The 15911-nt window shown below is 50.5% G+C and overlaps 1 protein-coding gene across 2 annotated transcripts in view; it reads left to right on the forward strand.

The window, feature by feature from the left end:
- Nucleotides 1–3392: 3392 nt before the first annotated feature.
- The window catches only part of Irag1 (inositol 1,4,5-triphosphate receptor associated 1), an 81737-nt gene continuing 69218 nt past the window's right edge, over nt 3393–15911 (forward strand). For both annotated transcript variants that reach the window (XR_005975790.1, XM_041666963.1), the window contains exons 1-2: nt 3393–3597; nt 15556–15704. Coding sequence is in view for 1 of the 2 variants with exons in the window: in XM_041666963.1 (XP_041522897.1) it covers nt 3480–3597; nt 15556–15704 (267 nt within the window). In the remaining variant the exon portion in view is untranslated. The remainder of the gene's footprint in view (nt 3598–15555; nt 15705–15911) is intronic.

The following is a 15911-nucleotide window of genomic DNA, read 5'->3' on the forward strand; positions in this document are numbered from 1 at the left end:
GGTGGTGGGAGGGGCAAGGTCTCTGTCCTGCTGTTTGTTGTCAGGCCTTTGATCACCAGGAGAGAGGGAGACCAGGCCTCTGGCCAGCACTCCAGGAGTTGAAAGTCTAAAAACCATTGTATCAAATCTGAAAAGCCAAACCCAGGGAGGTTGGGGTGGGAGGCTGCTGGCCAAGATGATAGAGCGATTTCACACCCAGCCTGCAAATGGGTCACATTGCTTTGAAAAATTCTAGTTCTCTTCCCTCAAGGTTTGTTCAGAAAATGGGAGCTCATGGGTGGCTGAAACTAAACAAAACGTCAGTTGGTGGAGGGGACCACAAACACTGGCCAAGGGGCTGGAGAGATGGCTCAGTGGTTAAGAGCACTGACTGTTCTTCCAGAGGACCTGGGTTCAGTTCCCAGCACCCACATGGCAGCTCACAATTGTTTGTAATTACAGTTCCAGAGGACCCAACACCCACAACAAAACAACTATACACATAAAAACAAAACAAAAAAATAAAAATAAAAGTTAAGAACAAAAATGGGTAAGCTGAATTGGCCACTGTAAGGACCAGAGGAGTCACTGTGACATGTCTGCCACCGATGTGTGCCCTCTTGGATGGTAGACAGTCTAACTTATGTAAGGCAATCTTTTTCTTCCCACATTCATAAGGGAAAATAGTCTCTACCAGGGCCCAGGGTGTTGGAGAACAGTAAGACAGGGAAACTGAGTCAGCACCTCCCCTACTCTGGGGGAGGCAGTCTCAGAACAGAGGTGCTGAGGACCCCTCAGATTCACAAATGTCCTATTTGTCAGCGACCCCCTTGGCCTCGACGCTCAGGGAAAGCCCACCCGCTTTCCCGCAGGGGCTCTTAGGAAGTGAGCTCAAAGAGTCTGGAAAAGGTTCCTTTAGCACATTGCTGAGCCTCGGTACTCCTTCACAATCAGAGATACACAGACACTGGGATGAGAAGGACACACGGAGTCTGCTAGGACATCCCTTGAGTTGTTATCCAAGTGGGGGACAGCACCCTGAAAACAGATATCTGTGACTGTGTGGAACAGGGCTGGCTGACTTGTCTGCAAAAAGATAGTAAATACATTGTTTTGTTTTGTTTTGGGGTTAGATGATGTGTCTCAGCTATTCAGCTGTCCCTGTAGGGGGGAAACATCCACAATACATAAATGAGTGTGGATGTATTCCAATGCACATTTACTTACTGAGACAGTCATGTTTGGTGCACAGGGGCAATTTCTTCAACTCTGCTAGGGGAATGCTTGTAATAATACGGGAGCAACAATAACAAAAGCTGCCATCCTGGTGGTTGCTTTGCGCTAGATTCCATAGTAGGTATGGAAATTAGGTATGGTGTTTTTGCTTTGCATATATTTGCATACTCATTTTCATAACAATTTAAAAAGACTTGGAGAGTCAAGAGCCAGGAAGAACAAATGTGAGGCTGAAGTCTGTGTTAGCAACTAAATGATTCAAAATGCCATAAACAAACAGGGCAGAGGGTTAGAGAAGGAGCTTACCACAGGTCCCCGAGGGCAAATGCCCTCTGAAAACCTGGGTAGACCTAATAAACCCTGCCAGCACCAATGACTTCCTAGGGTCTGGGGTCCTTGGGGCCCAGCCTGTAAAAGGGGCTGCTGGCCTACCCTTCCTCCCCAGAGTGCCCCTCCTGCTCCCGCACGACCACAGAAGCATTGTCCCATCTGTCCCCGGCTGCTGCTACCCCTTGTAACTCAGGCTTTTATAGAGGCAGGGAATGCTCCGTGAGAATGGCTCGGCTTAACCCTGGGATAGAGCTCCATCCATGCCCTTTACCTAACAGTTAACACTTAGGTTGAGCCCTTGCAAGGAAAACAGCGGTGGTGTGGCAGATGGAACAGTGTGGATCTGGTTGCTAAAGGCAAGACCTTCTTCATGATGAATTGGTGAAGGCTTAGCTGAATAAACTGCCTCTGGTCCCCTGTCAGTGGCTGGGGTAGTGGTTATTGTTGAGGTACATGCCCCAGGTGCTCTGTTTTGTGCAGTTCCAGAAGCTGCATCACGCGATACTAAACAGAACTCTGGGCTCGGGAGTCAGACAGCACTCAGCTCAGGCCTGTTTATGGTGTGTATCTAGCAGGCATGATGCTTGGGACATGCTGGCTCATCCCATCAAGCTTCAGCAAGAGAAGGTTGTTGTTAGAACTATGTAAAACCAAGGCTGTAAAGGCAAATAACGCCCATGCTGGGATAAATGTCACTGTTTTCCCAAGGATGCCTGGGAATCACCCGCATAGCCTGGCTTCCCAGAGGAAAGTGCTCCGTGGTTCCTTCCTGTCTGTGTTATGAAACAGTGTACCTAATGCTTGTCATGCTATGTTTTAGGCAGGGCCAAGGACACTGGTCAAGCCCAGCCCCTCCTCTGGAATATAAGAGCTTATTGGTATATGGTGTGTGTGTGTGTGTGTGTGTGTGTGTGTGTGTGTGTGTGTGTGTGTATGAAGGAGACATGGAGCTTCTGACAGGGTTCAGAAGGGAGAATAGTTCTTAGGACAAGGTCATGGGATGTTTGTTCTTACATGGGATGACTAGCTCGGAGCAAGCCTGTGGGCTATAGAGCTGCTTCTCTAGCTGGGACTCTCAGGCAAGTGGCAGAACAGAGAGGTGCGGGAAGTGTCTGATGGACAGAAGGCCCCTGTACACCCAGCTTTACAAAGTCGCTGATCGCATCAGGTACAGCTCTTTATTATCCGTGCCCAGTGTCAGAGAAAAAACAAAGTATTGTTTCTCAGAACCACAGCTCATCAGGATGAAAGAGGCCACCCCTTGGGGCGTGTTTCTTTGAGGCTCTCAGCTGTGTTCTGTTTCACCTTGACTTCATCCTTAAACAAGTTCTTCACCATTTTTGTTTATTCTCTTCAATGATTGGTCTACAGTCTAGAGTAAATTTCCCAGCATGCCCAGCCACGTCTTATTGTGTCTTGCTGGTTGTGGTTCAGCCATATGTGACCTTTTAGCCAATTTCCGTGAGCAGTGGATGTGATGTCTAGATTTCCACAGGCTACCTCCCGTCCTGGCATTGTTACCTAGGCTCCTGGCTTCTGGTCTCACGACTGCTCCTCGTGCGCAAAGTGGAGCCTGGACTTGAGGACAGAAAGTGGTCGCACAATTGAACACTTATATCTACGTTATGAGGCCATTCAGCATGGCGGTGAGTAAGGCACTTCACACCCAAGAAGGTTTGTCCCAAACCGCCTTTGCCCCCTGGAGGCACCAGAGCTGACTCCACCCTGTAGCCCAGCCCCAAGCTACTGTAGCATTTCTGTGGTCTCTGAAAGCCAAGAGTCCCTGCGCGGAGATGGACAGGGCGAAGGAGCCTCAGCTGAGACACTCCATCCCACCTGCGCTGGGAAGGCTCTCTTGGGCTCTGAAGATCTCGGCTGCTGTTTTCCCACCCTGGGGACACTGCAAAGACTTTCAGCTCCCAGAGAAGAGCTGCATGATGCAGGGCATGTCCTGGTTGATGGTGCTGGCTTTGGGAAAGGACTGGCGACCAGAACAGTCAAGACTGAACCATCTCCCATTGCCAGCTGTTGCTGGTGCAGAGAACAGTCTGGGTATGGCAACTTTGGATGTTTTGTCATTGTTTGCTTGTTTTTATAATTTTTTTATGTTTCATGTGCATACATGTAAGTGTGCACACCATATATGTTCAGGAGGAAGCCAGAATCAGCTTTAGGTGTGTTCCTTAGAAGTCAGCCAATCTTGTTTTTTTGTTGAGACCTGGTCTCTCGTTGGCCTGATGCTCACCAAGTGAGCCTCTGGGATCTTCCTGTCTATCTCCCCAGCACTGGGGTCAGAAGCATGGTCACATGACCAGCTTTTTTTTTTTTAAAAAAAAAACCAAGTAATCTAACACAGTTCAACATGCTTACATTGAAAACATCTATGTCCTGTGCGCTCTCCCCAGCTTATCTCTTTTGTTTCTTTCTGAGACAGGATCTTGCCACGTAACCCTGATTAGCTTAGCAGTCATGATCCTCCTGTTTTGGCCTCCCAAATGCTGGGATTACAGGCATGAGGCACCATGCTGGGCTAGGAGACCCATTTTAATCCTGTATCCTCTGACTGTGTGACCAGCATCGGAACTGCATCTTTGAAGTCATATTTTTCTCATTTGTAAAATGGAGCTATAATCTCTTGCCCAGAGCCTCTATCTGTGCAGGGGACACGGTGTGCCATGTGAGAGAGTCTCTGTGCAGGGGACACGGTGCCATGTGAGAGAGTCTCTATCAGTGCGGGGACACGGTGCCATGTGAGAAAGTCTCTATCAGTGCGGGGACACGGTGCCATGTGAGAGAGTCTCTGTCTGTGCGGGGACACGGTGCCATGTGAGAGAGTCTCTATCTGTGCGGGGACACAGTGCCATGTGAGAGTCTCTGTCTGTGCGGGGACACGGTGCCATGTGAGAGAGTCTCTATCTGTGCGGGGACACAGTGCCATGTGAGAGTCTCTGTCTGTGCGGGGACACGGTGCCATGTGAGAGAGTCTCTATCTGTGCGGGGACACAGTGCCATGTGAGAGTCTCTGTCTGTGCGGGGACACGGTGCCCTTGGGTCCTGGACCCTCTGTCTGCAGTGAGTCTGAAATGAAATAAAGCTGAGGAAGAAAAAGAGTGGATGTGGGGTGACACCAGGCAGAGGCATTTATCTCCTTTCTTTTGTCATCGTAATCCATGCCTGGTAGAAGGTAACCTGAGGAAGAAGTAGTTTATTTTGTAGGTAAAGTCCACCATGGAGGAGGTGAGGGAGGGGAGTGCAGGGTAAGGGAGTAGGACAGCATGGTGGTGTTGCTGCTCAGGCTGTGGTGGCAGGAGTGTGAGGCCAGGAGAGGAAGTGGAGACAGGAGAGGAAGCCAGCTGGGGCCATAAGCCGCAAGGCCCACCCTCGAGAGATCCACTTCCTCCAGCAAGGCCATAGGTCTCTACTGGTCCACAACCTTCCAAAACAGCGCTACCAGTTCAGTGTTTAAACACAGGAGCCTGTGTGAACATTCTTACATTCAAACTGTCACAAAAGAGGGCTTAGGCTGTCAGTGTTATCCTTAGTTGAGTTAAGAAACACATGGGGGTGTCTGTATATGGTTACCTGAATATGTCCTATTGTTTATACCCATGGCAGTTGTTAGAAGCAGACAGACAGTTGTTGTGACGTGGCGTGTGATTCCTGTCACTACTGAGCTGTGTTTGAAGTTTTGATATTTCTAGGCATACAGTCATTGGTTTGAGAGGTCCTTCGTTGATGCAAGACCTGGCCTCCCTGAAGGAATGAGGCCGATCCAGGGCAATCACATCTAGGCCCATATAGCAAGGAACTACAGCAGGGACCACACAGCCCTGAGAGCTCTGTACACCTGATCAGGCACCACCAGACTTTTGGAAGGACCAGCTCCGTCTTGCTCACTGGCCTTTGTGAGGGTGCTTGTGGCCGGCCCTGCTGTTGAGACTGAATTAGATTAATTGGTATGTACGGCCCAGAGGAACACACTGGAGATCATAAATCAGAAGTGGCAACTGGTAGCTGCAGTCTAATTCCCCAGAGACTTGTGCTTGGTCCTCTGGTGTCTCTCTCTCTCTCTCTCTCTCTCTCTCTCTCTCTCTCTCTCTCAGTATTAGCTGTAACATTTCTAAATCAGGTGGTTTTATTTTTAGCACTAGAGTTTTGGCTTTTCTTGGAAACTGGAAGAGCTTGCCAACAAAAGATGGTATTTCTTCCTGACCCCAAAACTAAATAGCAGCCGCCCTAGTTAAGTGACCGTCACACCCTCTGCCACCACAGACCCCATCAATCCGCGGGGGCTCTGCCACTCATCCTACTGGCCTGACCCCAGAAGGAGATGTGTGTACCATCTCTTCATGGACCTTGTTTTCACAGAAGCTGCTTCTCAAAGGAAACAAAGAAGCCTCCTTCCTACGGGTTACAGCTGGAGCAGCTCTTCCGTGCTTGTCCCTGTAGTGGGCACGGCTGAGATACGAATATCTTTACAATGAATTTTTATGAGATATTCATGAAAGTAGAAATGAGACAAGTTCCTGCTGTTGAGGCATTTGTATTTGAACTGTGCGGGGCTCTCTGAGAGAGCTCACGGTGGAACCTTGGAGTATGTCACCTGAATTACAAAGGGGTATCTGTAGATGGAGCCACACAGAGGATCACAGATGGAGTCATCAGCTGGTTTACCTGCAGGGACAGATAGGATATGATAGTCACATCAGAGTTAGGGAGTCCAAAGGCAGAGAAATACACACATGGGCGCCGACGTCAGGCTGGGGAGCAGGGAGAAGGGATCCCTTGAGGCAGCCCCAGCAGCCAGAGGCAAAGAGAAGCTTCCTTCCCTTGAGCCTCTGGGAGGAAGACAACTGGCGCTCAGATTGTATTTATTTATTCTGAAATGTTGATACTTTGTGTGTGTGGGTGTGTGGCCTGCATGTATGTCTGGGCACTACTTGCATTCCTGGTTTCCTCAAAGGCCAGGAGAGGACGTCAGATGTCCTACAGCTGGAGTCACAGATGGTTGTGGGTGCTAGGAGTTGAACTCAGGTCTTCTTGATAAGTCCAGTGCTCTCAACTGATGAGCCATTTTCTAGCTCCCAGCTTACATTAGAGTCTAGCCTACTGAGACAGAACTTGACTTTCAACAACAGAATTGTAAGGTAATAAATTTGTGTTGTTGTATGTTACCAAGTTGGTGGCGATTGGTTGCAACAGCAGTAGGAAAAAAAATTATAGGAATGGAATCTTTTTTTTTTTTTCTGGGGTAAAGAGGAGGAATGGTTTAGGAAGGAGGGTGTATTTGAATTGGGTTTTGAAGGATAGGTTTGATGTGGAGGGTTAACAACTCACGTATAGGGGAGAAGATGTGTTGCAAAGGTTATAAGAACACAGTGAATATCCCCAGGGTGGCTATTTGTTGGACACTATGATCAGAACATACAATTTCTGTGGTTCTCCAGGGAGGGCATGATTAAAGGCAACTGGCAGGCTCGTAGCCAGGGTGATAGTGTTCTGTGTGCACCTGGCAAGAATGGAAAGCCAGGCCTGCTCAGTTTGGTGGTGCACAGTAGACAGTAGTAGCCAGCACTCTGGGAGAAGGGGTGGCCTTCACAGGCCATGCTCGCTCGGGTCTGTCTGCAGACACTCCCGTTACTGCTAATGGGCGTCACTAATGACAGCTGAGACGAGACGGACAGTGGTATGCCATTGGACAGTTTCCACTACAGAAGTGCATCAAGAGCACAGATCCTAGGGAGACCTAGTGATTTCACAAGAGAGTGGCCCAGTGTTGATGTCCTTCAGTTTTAGCTAACTGATTCAGTTCTAAGTCTGTGTAACTTTATTTTGTGCATATATCTGTACTGGTGTGTGTGGGTATTCAAGGATGTGTGTGTGCATGCATGTGCACTCGTGTGTGTGTGCGTGCGCGCATGCATGCGTGTATACTTGTACATGTAGAGGCCAGAGATCAGCCTTTAGTGCTGATCCTACAGAGCTGTTGTTTTGAGACAGGTTCTCTCCGACCTTGGGGCTCACCTATTAGTTTAGCCTAGACGACTTCAGAGCTGGCCCTTGTGAGCCGGGTGAGCAGTTCCTGTATCCCACCGCAGAAGCTTAACTAAAATACTAGGTAGGAAAGACCTAGTATTCCAGGTTCAGCCAGGTTTAATGATCCTCAGATCTCCACCTGGGCGAGGCAGGGCCAATCCCAGAGTCTGAGAAGGTCCTGACTCTTCACTTCCTCTGAGCATCCCTTGGGAGTCCTGCCCTATATGGGGCTCTTGGAACTTGGTATACCGTGTGGTCCCTGACTCCAGAGGTGACGCACATCATGCTGGCGTGAGTGACTCAGGGAAGTGTCTCTGGACAGCCAGGCACAAAGGGAACTGAGCAAGATTTATTTCTGCTTGGAGCTAAGTAGAAGGCTCAGATGCTTCCCTGCCATTCCTGGTGCCTTTGAACTGCTGTGGATTGAGCAATCACACATATTTCCAAGAAGAAAAAAAAACCCATTTTTCAAGCGGACTTCTTTTTTAAAAAAAGATCTGCTGAAGAGAACAAGCTGGGGAGGAAACCTGGGGCGACCGTTTTTTGGCTTATTTCCTGTCGTGGTGGGGGAGGGTCAGTGGGAGCAGGGAGGTCTGGCCCTGGCCTGAGCATTCTTCAAAGGCCAACGGATCCAGAGCTCAGATAAGCAGGGCTGGCCCAAGCCTCCTTGCTCTTCGGTGGCATTTGCACCCAGGGCTTTCTAAGTATCAGGGCAGGAGTGAACATGGTGTTGGTCCTTACGGGCGTGAGCCTGATGGTGTGCCTTGGTTTGGCGGTGATTGACAGCTCAACTGAACAAGCAGATGGACAGGTACACAGCTGAGTCCTTCTCAAGGCAGCCCCAGGTCTGCAACACTGAGACGACTGGGCTGTCCCAGTCCTGGGATGTCACAGCCTCCAGAGCATGTCTACAGGCACGGTCTATTTGGACATGCCAAGGAGCTACCTCCTTGGGGGTCTCCTCGCTAGAGTTCTGTCTGGGAAACTGGTCCAAGGCATCAGACTAGAGGCTGCTTGCCACCCAAGAGAAGCAAGGAGTAGGTCCCCCAGGACTCCGCAGCACCCGCACTTCCCTACTTTCCCTACCTTACTTGGAATAGTGCTTCCCCGCCCCCACCCCATACTTGTATGATCACATTTAATCATGAAACCCACAATGTGAGCAGTTGCCGTGTGAGCTCACCTTGTGAGAACAATACAGAACAAGTCTCAGGGAGCTCAGGAAATTTGCTCCGGCACACTGTGAATCATTCTGCTTTTCTTAACTCCGTGTCTGTTTGTACCACACACTGATAAATCCCACTCGTTCTTTCTTATCTGTGATTTTTTCCACAGCCTTAGCCGTTCTCCCCTTCTGTGTCTAGCTACAGAAGCAAGTGCTTGAACTTCCTCCAGTTAACTCTTAGCTTTCCTTTTGCAGACCCGAGGACCGAAGCCAGGATTTCACACTAGTCAAGCACTCTACCACCAAACTACTTCTCATTTCCAGACAGGTTCTCACTCAGTTGCTCAGGTCGGGCTTAAATTCACTCTATTGCCCAGATGGACCCTGGGCCATCTTTGGTTTTCTGAGCTCTTTCCAGTTCTGTGTGAGACTGGCGAGGCAGAGCCAAGCCTCCTCCTTTTCCTACTCCCTCATACGCACACACACAGACACACAGACACCGTAGACACACACCAGAGGAGGAAGGCCCTGGGGGAGGTGACTCAGGGGCATGCTTGTCTTGGGAACTCTCTCCTATTCCCTACACAGCCGACATGTCGGTCCCAGACTCTTTAGTGTGGCCTGACCCACTCTGAGCAGGGCTTGCTCAACAGAGACAGCCAGCCCCCTGGCCAGGAGAGGCTGGTGTGGCCAGAGAAAAGTGGGCCTCAGGATGGTGTCCTGGACAAGGGCAGACCCTGGGAATCTGCCAGGCCACTGTTCTGTCTTTTAGGCCACTGTGGAGTACAGAGGTGGTGCTGGGGGACAATCCTAGGGAAATGCCTTCCGGGTTTCTACCTTCTCCATCCATCCTTACTCCCCGTTCTCCTCAGGAGAGTCAGGGAACCATTGTCAGATTGGTAACGGTGTGAGCACTCATTCATGCATCCACTTGTCTGGACAACCCAAGTGTGAGTGTGGTCAGCCACTGTAGGGGTGGGAGGTGGGGGAGGGGGAGGTGGTCACCTGTTGTTTGAACATGGAAGTCTTTGGGACTCACCATTACCACAGGGTTGGCAGAAATAACCGGGGCTTTGAACCAGACAGACCCGGGACTAGTCATAGCACAGACCCATAGTTGGCCACACTGATGACAGCATAGATGGGGATACCCCCAGCCCCCCTCCCCCCCAAGCCCTGTGTCCTCCTCCTCAGCCCAGTAATATTGGCTGAATGTCTTGCAGACCACCCCGCGAAGCGAGTGTGGGCTCTGGCTGTGGCTGCAGACCTCAGAACTCCTGTCATGTCTGATGCTCATTTGTCTACTGCTGGTACATACAGGCAAGAAGTCCTGGCCAGACTGAGGCCCCTGTGTGATTCTGAGCCACTGGGATAAGCAACAGAATCTTGGGGCTTTGCTCAGGTTTTGGTGACTGAGACTGGGAAAACTCAGGTGCCTGTTCAAAGTGGGCATGGGGAGCTCCAGAGAGAACGCGGTGTGTCTGCATGTTGCAAGAATGTACTACTCTAACCCTTACACCAATCCTAAAAGGTCGGCACCAATACAAATGAGGAACCCGAGGAAGGGAGACGGATCCAGCAGGGCAGAGCTAGGAGAGTTGCTGCTGGATCTGCTGAGCTCTTGGGTTCGCTCGCAGTACGCAGGAGGTAGAACCTGGCTCACTCGGGGTGCAGACACAGGTCTGTAGTTAGCCAGGACACAGAGTCTCTGCCCAGTACCTCAGGCTCAGCACAGCCAACTGAGGACATTCTCCAAGGCCACCCAGGGTGAGGGCAGAAAAGAGCATCCTCTACTGCGAGTGGGACCACAAGTAGAAGGGGGACCAGAAGCTCTGCTCTCACGTTAGTTTTCCTTCTGCCCTCGGCCAGCCTCGCACTCACTTCCCAGGAGCAGGGACTCATGGGGCTTTTCTGAGGCTATCGTTCCCTAGATGTGGCCTTGGTCGAATCTCCACCCTTCCTTCAGCCATAGCACCCCATCTGCTAGAGTGGGAGCAGGGGAAGCAGCCTCCTGCCTCTCTGGATTTGTGGAGGGGCTTAGAGAGATGTGTGTATAGTCATTCCAAGCAGTCTCCTGCCTCAGCCCTTTGCCCAGAGGGAGGCTAGGCTGGATATTAATAGCACCCTAATCACTCTTACATTCTTTGGGTGCTAAATGAAAGCAAAAGTCCCAAGCTGTTAGAACAAAACCCTCCCTTATGAGAAGACTGAGTCACCCCAGTGAGGTCCATGAGGCTGACTTAACCCCTTGCTTTCCTAAGGGCCTTTTGGCTCTTCCCCTGACATCTAGATTAGCAGAGACAGTGAGAACCACACAGCATGTAGGCCATGCCCCTGGGGCACAGCAACTCAAGTGAGGGGTTTGATCTTCTCTGGTCAGGCCACACGGCTCTAAGAGAGGCCAGCAGGCTTGGCCCCACAGTGACCTACAAAGTCAGGCAGATATCCCTGGCATGGCGGCCACTGCAAATCTTGGGTGATATCTTCAGGTTTCTGTCACCAGCCCAATTGAACTAATTGCATTACCAGTGTTGGTTCTTCCAAGACCACGGCCCAGTGAGGCCGAGAGCAGTGAGGGTATTTCTGGAAAGACTATTCCTGCCTTCTCCCTGACTCCTTAGACAGCCTGGTACTTGCTGAGGCACAGCAACCAGGTGGGCCGAGTCTTCTTTGTCTACCCTAGATCCATCAGGTTCCTCAGGACAATGAGCACAGGAAGCCCTGATGGCTGCTGGGAATAGAATAAAGGAATGCAGCCTCTATTGCCAGAGCCTCCCTGCCGTCCTGCCTGTCCTCAGCCCACAGGGTTCTAAGGAAGCTCTTATGGGACTATGGGACAGAGCCTATGCTTTTCACCTAGTGTGAGGCCTCTCAGCATGAGTGGTTCCATGAACACGTCTCTGCACGCTATGTGATTGGATGCATAAAAAGGAAGGCCAACGAAGGGGCCGCTGCCTCCGCCGTGAACACGTGGCTACACCATGTACTAGGAGCATGAAACTTCAAGCTGTGGCCTTCTCTGGGTGGATGTACAAGTGTCCAGCTCATGTTTGGAGGTCGGAGGGCAACCTCAGATGTCAGTTTAGTCTTCCACCTCTTTTGCAGCAGAATCTCTTGTTCGCGCTACATACAGCAGGCAAGGCGGCCTACCAGCGTTTTAAATTCTTCTGTCTTCTCCTCCTATCTTTCCTTAGGAGCAATGGGATTACCTATGCCTGCTGTCACGTTCAGTTTTATGTGGGCCTTGGAGATTTGAACTCGGGTCCTCATGTCTGTGTGGTAAGCCCTTTACCCACTGAGTCATCTCTCTAAGCTGGGTACCTTCCTTTATCTTCAGAAGATGCTTAGCCTGACAAGGTTCAGTGTTCCCTGCTCTCTATGCCTCTGGGAGTTTATACCCCAGCTCTTTCTGTTGGAGAGGGGCTTGCACAAGACTCTTTGGCTGTACCTGGGTAAGAGAGAAGATGATGCTTTGGACTCAGACTTACCAGTTACGTGACCTTGCTGATCATCTCTGAGCCTTGGCGCTTTATTACATTAAATGAAAGTAATAAAACTTACAGCTAAGGGCTGGGTACAGCTCAGGGGTAGAGCACTTGCTTAGTATGCTCAAGGCCCTGGGTTCAATTCCCAGTATTGCACAAAACAAAACTAGATAACACACCCCCTCTGCCATAGGGGTTTAGCATGAAGACAGTGCTTGACAGAACACAGTAGTGTGGGACACCCAGTAAGGAAACTGATAAGGAATATTATCTGCTGAACTATCTTAGGATAGTTCGGGGATGTCTAGGCTCTTCACTTGCACAAATGACTGGATAGTTATCCCAGCAGGAGCTCTTGAGTGCTTTGCCTTGGCCCAAAGGTAACTGAACTCTGTCTTATTTGTTTCTCCTCTTTGTGCCTCAGTTTTCTTCTCTGTAAAATGGGCCAGGTTCTGTTTATCCATTGGTGAGAGTCCAAAGAGCTGATTGGCTCTTGGCATGACTCACTTAACCTGACCTGGCTGGAGAAGCATCAGGAAATATTTGGAAGTAGATTGAAAAGGAGGCAGGGAAACATGACTCAGTGTTCTCTCCTTTTATGGGCTGGCACTCAGAGCCTGGCTTCCTGGAGGTTGTATTCCAAACTGTGCCCTGATGGATGTGAGGTCCACACGCCCGTGAGTCCCCGCAGACCCCCAGATGTCACCCTGCTGACTGGACTGGCTTTCGCCTTGCTATTTTAAGCAGAGAGTTTACAATAATGGGTGGGAAATAAATGGAGCCCGGGCAGCATGGGAATGGCCCACAGCAGGGCCACAAGGGCTCCCCTGGAGTCGCATGGACTGCATCTTGTCCAGCCACAGGACTGCGGGCAGCCTCCACCCAGCTGCAGCCAGCATCTCTAGGTGTGTCTGACCTCACCCGTGAGGTTTTGTTTCTGCCTAATGACTGACAAAGGTCTGTCTTCAAGAGCGAACAGTGGAGGGTTAGAAATGGGGTGTTTCTGCTATGGTTTTAATCCTAGGATCTCTGAATGAGCCCTGGGCTGGGAGCATCCCTGTGACTGGTTGTGACTAGACAGAGTCCGGGACTTCAGAGTCAGAAAAGGCCACTGCTGTGGCTGGAATTCCCATGACCCCTAGAGTCAGCCAGTATTGAAAGTCCCCCAGGAACAAGAAACTCTTGACCTTGCAGGGAATTGTCCTCCATCTTTAGCTGACTCCAGAAATGGTTCTTCTGCCTTCTCACTTGGCTGATGGGTCCTTCCTTGGCCGCACACCTGTCCTTTGGAGACCCTGGGCCTCATGACTACCTTTCAGCTATCTGAGATGAGATCGCTTTCCCTTTCAGCTTCTCTGGCCCAGGGTGAAGTCTTGTATTTGTAACAGCAAATTCTTGTCCTCCTAGAATCTTCTCTTTTCTGAACATGGTCTCGTTGTCTGATCCCTTGTTTGACAGCACACAATATGCGTTGTGTAGATTAAGACACACACAGAAAGTGGAATGGCTGCCTCCCATACTTTGGGAACTGTTCCTATTAAGATAGGTTGACCTTGCAGGGGTAAGGCAATGACATTGCCTAAGATGTGCAGCTTGCTGTTACCCTCAGCTACCCTGTGACAATGTACTGCTGTTGCCACTGCTGCTGATATCAATGTCTAAGTAAAGGTAATGAGATTATCCAGAGAGCTCATTTTTTGGGGAACCTAATGTTCAGTTCATCCAGTAGTCTCTGGGGGATGGAAGACACAGTGGCCTAGCCCCACAGCTCTTAGTCTCTGAAGTCAAGATAAATCTGCTTGGAGCCCAGCCCAGCGTGGCTTCTTCCCTGCCAGCTCATCTACCCTGCTCAGCCCCGGGCTGTTCTGCAAATGGATAAGTTCCATTTGCATTTCTGTGCTATGGCTCAGCTCCAATGGCCCTCGCAACATAGAGCTAGACTATGGAACCATGTCGCTCTCCCAGTCTGCATGGTCAGGGGCTCTTTCTCGAGGTCTTAGAATTCCTCATTTTGATGTGTTTACGCCAATCAGTTTTCCAGTTGCCTCCCAACACTGGACTCAAGACCCCATGAGGGCCAAAGCTGTACCCTGTCTCTCTCTGTGTCACAGCACAGGACACAGACCTAATGTAAAGTTTGTGAAGAAAGAATGACTGACCCAGCCAGACATAGTGGTACACGCCTGGGGTCCTAGCCCTTGGGACGTGGAGGGAAGAGAATCCGTCAGCCTCATAACGAGTCCAAAGCAAATTTGGGGTGCATCAAACTCAGTCTTAAACAACAACAAAAAGTTCTGTGTGTGAATGGCCTAGTTGAGATGAGATTTCCAAGATGACCAGCAGGGGTCTCCCCAAATGCTTCCTTGCAGAGTGGGCTACCTATTGGGGTAAAAGACAAAAGCCAAGACAGTGGCCCTTTTGACTGCTCCTGGACTAAATGTCTCCAATTCTTTAAACACAAATGTGGCTTGAATTCTTTAAATCACCAATTTTTAATGGTTTTTTGAATATTCATAACAAATCAGACACCTTCCCTGCCTTGGAGAACCAGATCCAGAGGGTGGTGGGGCAGATGCCAGGTATCAGCCTGGCTTGCAGCACCCTGGTTTAGGGAACTTTCCAGGCCCCGTCTCTGGGACAGAAAGGAGATCTTATGTCATGGGAAGCAGCAGAGCTTTCTGGCCTTTCCTATAGGCTCCTGCGTCAGCAGCCACTTGCCTAGGGAGGGTGAGACAGTGGCTACTCAGTTAATGGCGTTGTCTTGTTCTCCCCATGAGGAGGAGGCAGACCCAGGAAAGGATGTGTGGTACAGAGGAAAGAGTCATGGGCACCAATGGATGCAAACACTCTGTTCCTGTGTGATTCAGGACAAGTGACTTCCACCCTGAGAGGCTCTTCCGTCACCTATAGGATGGAACGATTGATGCCCACCCTCATCCAAGGCTACCACAGGGAGTCAGTTTGCTAATGGCAGCCATGCAGCTGGTAGCAGTGCAATAAACGGTGTACAGATGGTGTCTGATCTCAGCAAAGCATCCTCCCTCTGCTATAGCTTTGCGGAGCTGGAATGTTTCTGTTCTGGAATAGATATGTTTACTGTAAGGACCAAATTAGATGCAAAAGGTCACCCCTGCCTGTGTAAACAAAGTCAGGGAGCAGGAGGCGATGCAACTCCCAATGCCCGCTCCCAGCCTTGCCTTGCCTGACCTCCGGTGTTGATGTAAACCCAAGCAGCCGGTCTGCAGCTCTTGGATCCTGGAAATGGAACCCAGCTTGGGACAGGGATGGGAAGGATTTTGACTTGTCCTTTTGGCATCTCCCCAGCCTGCGGAGCCCAAGCGTCTTGGAGCATCTTTGGGGTTGACACAGCAGAGGTTCCAGGCATACACAACCACTCCAGCCAGGAGGCTGCCATGCCCCACATTCCTGAGGATGAGGAGCCCCCTGGAGAGCCACAGGCAGTCCAAACCCAAGTAAGTGCCCCTTCCTGCCCATGGCCAGCCTGACTGGGGGCCAAGCTAAGCATTCTGGGCCGAGGCCACCGCTTTCAAACTGGCCACAGAGTGCTCAGACAGCGGGGCAGGCTGCAGGGGGTGCCTGGGGAAGGTGCGTGGCTTCTGCTCTGGAGAATACGCTGCCCTGGGTTTGTTTAAGTGGCCACGGTCCCATGAAGCCCGAGT

Source organism: Microtus oregoni, unplaced genomic scaffold, assembly GCF_018167655.1.
Source record: "Microtus oregoni isolate MIOR12 unplaced genomic scaffold, Mior012 000016F_ref0000370, whole genome shotgun sequence".
In the NCBI taxonomy this organism is placed as follows: Eukaryota; Metazoa; Chordata; class Mammalia; order Rodentia; family Cricetidae; genus Microtus; species Microtus oregoni.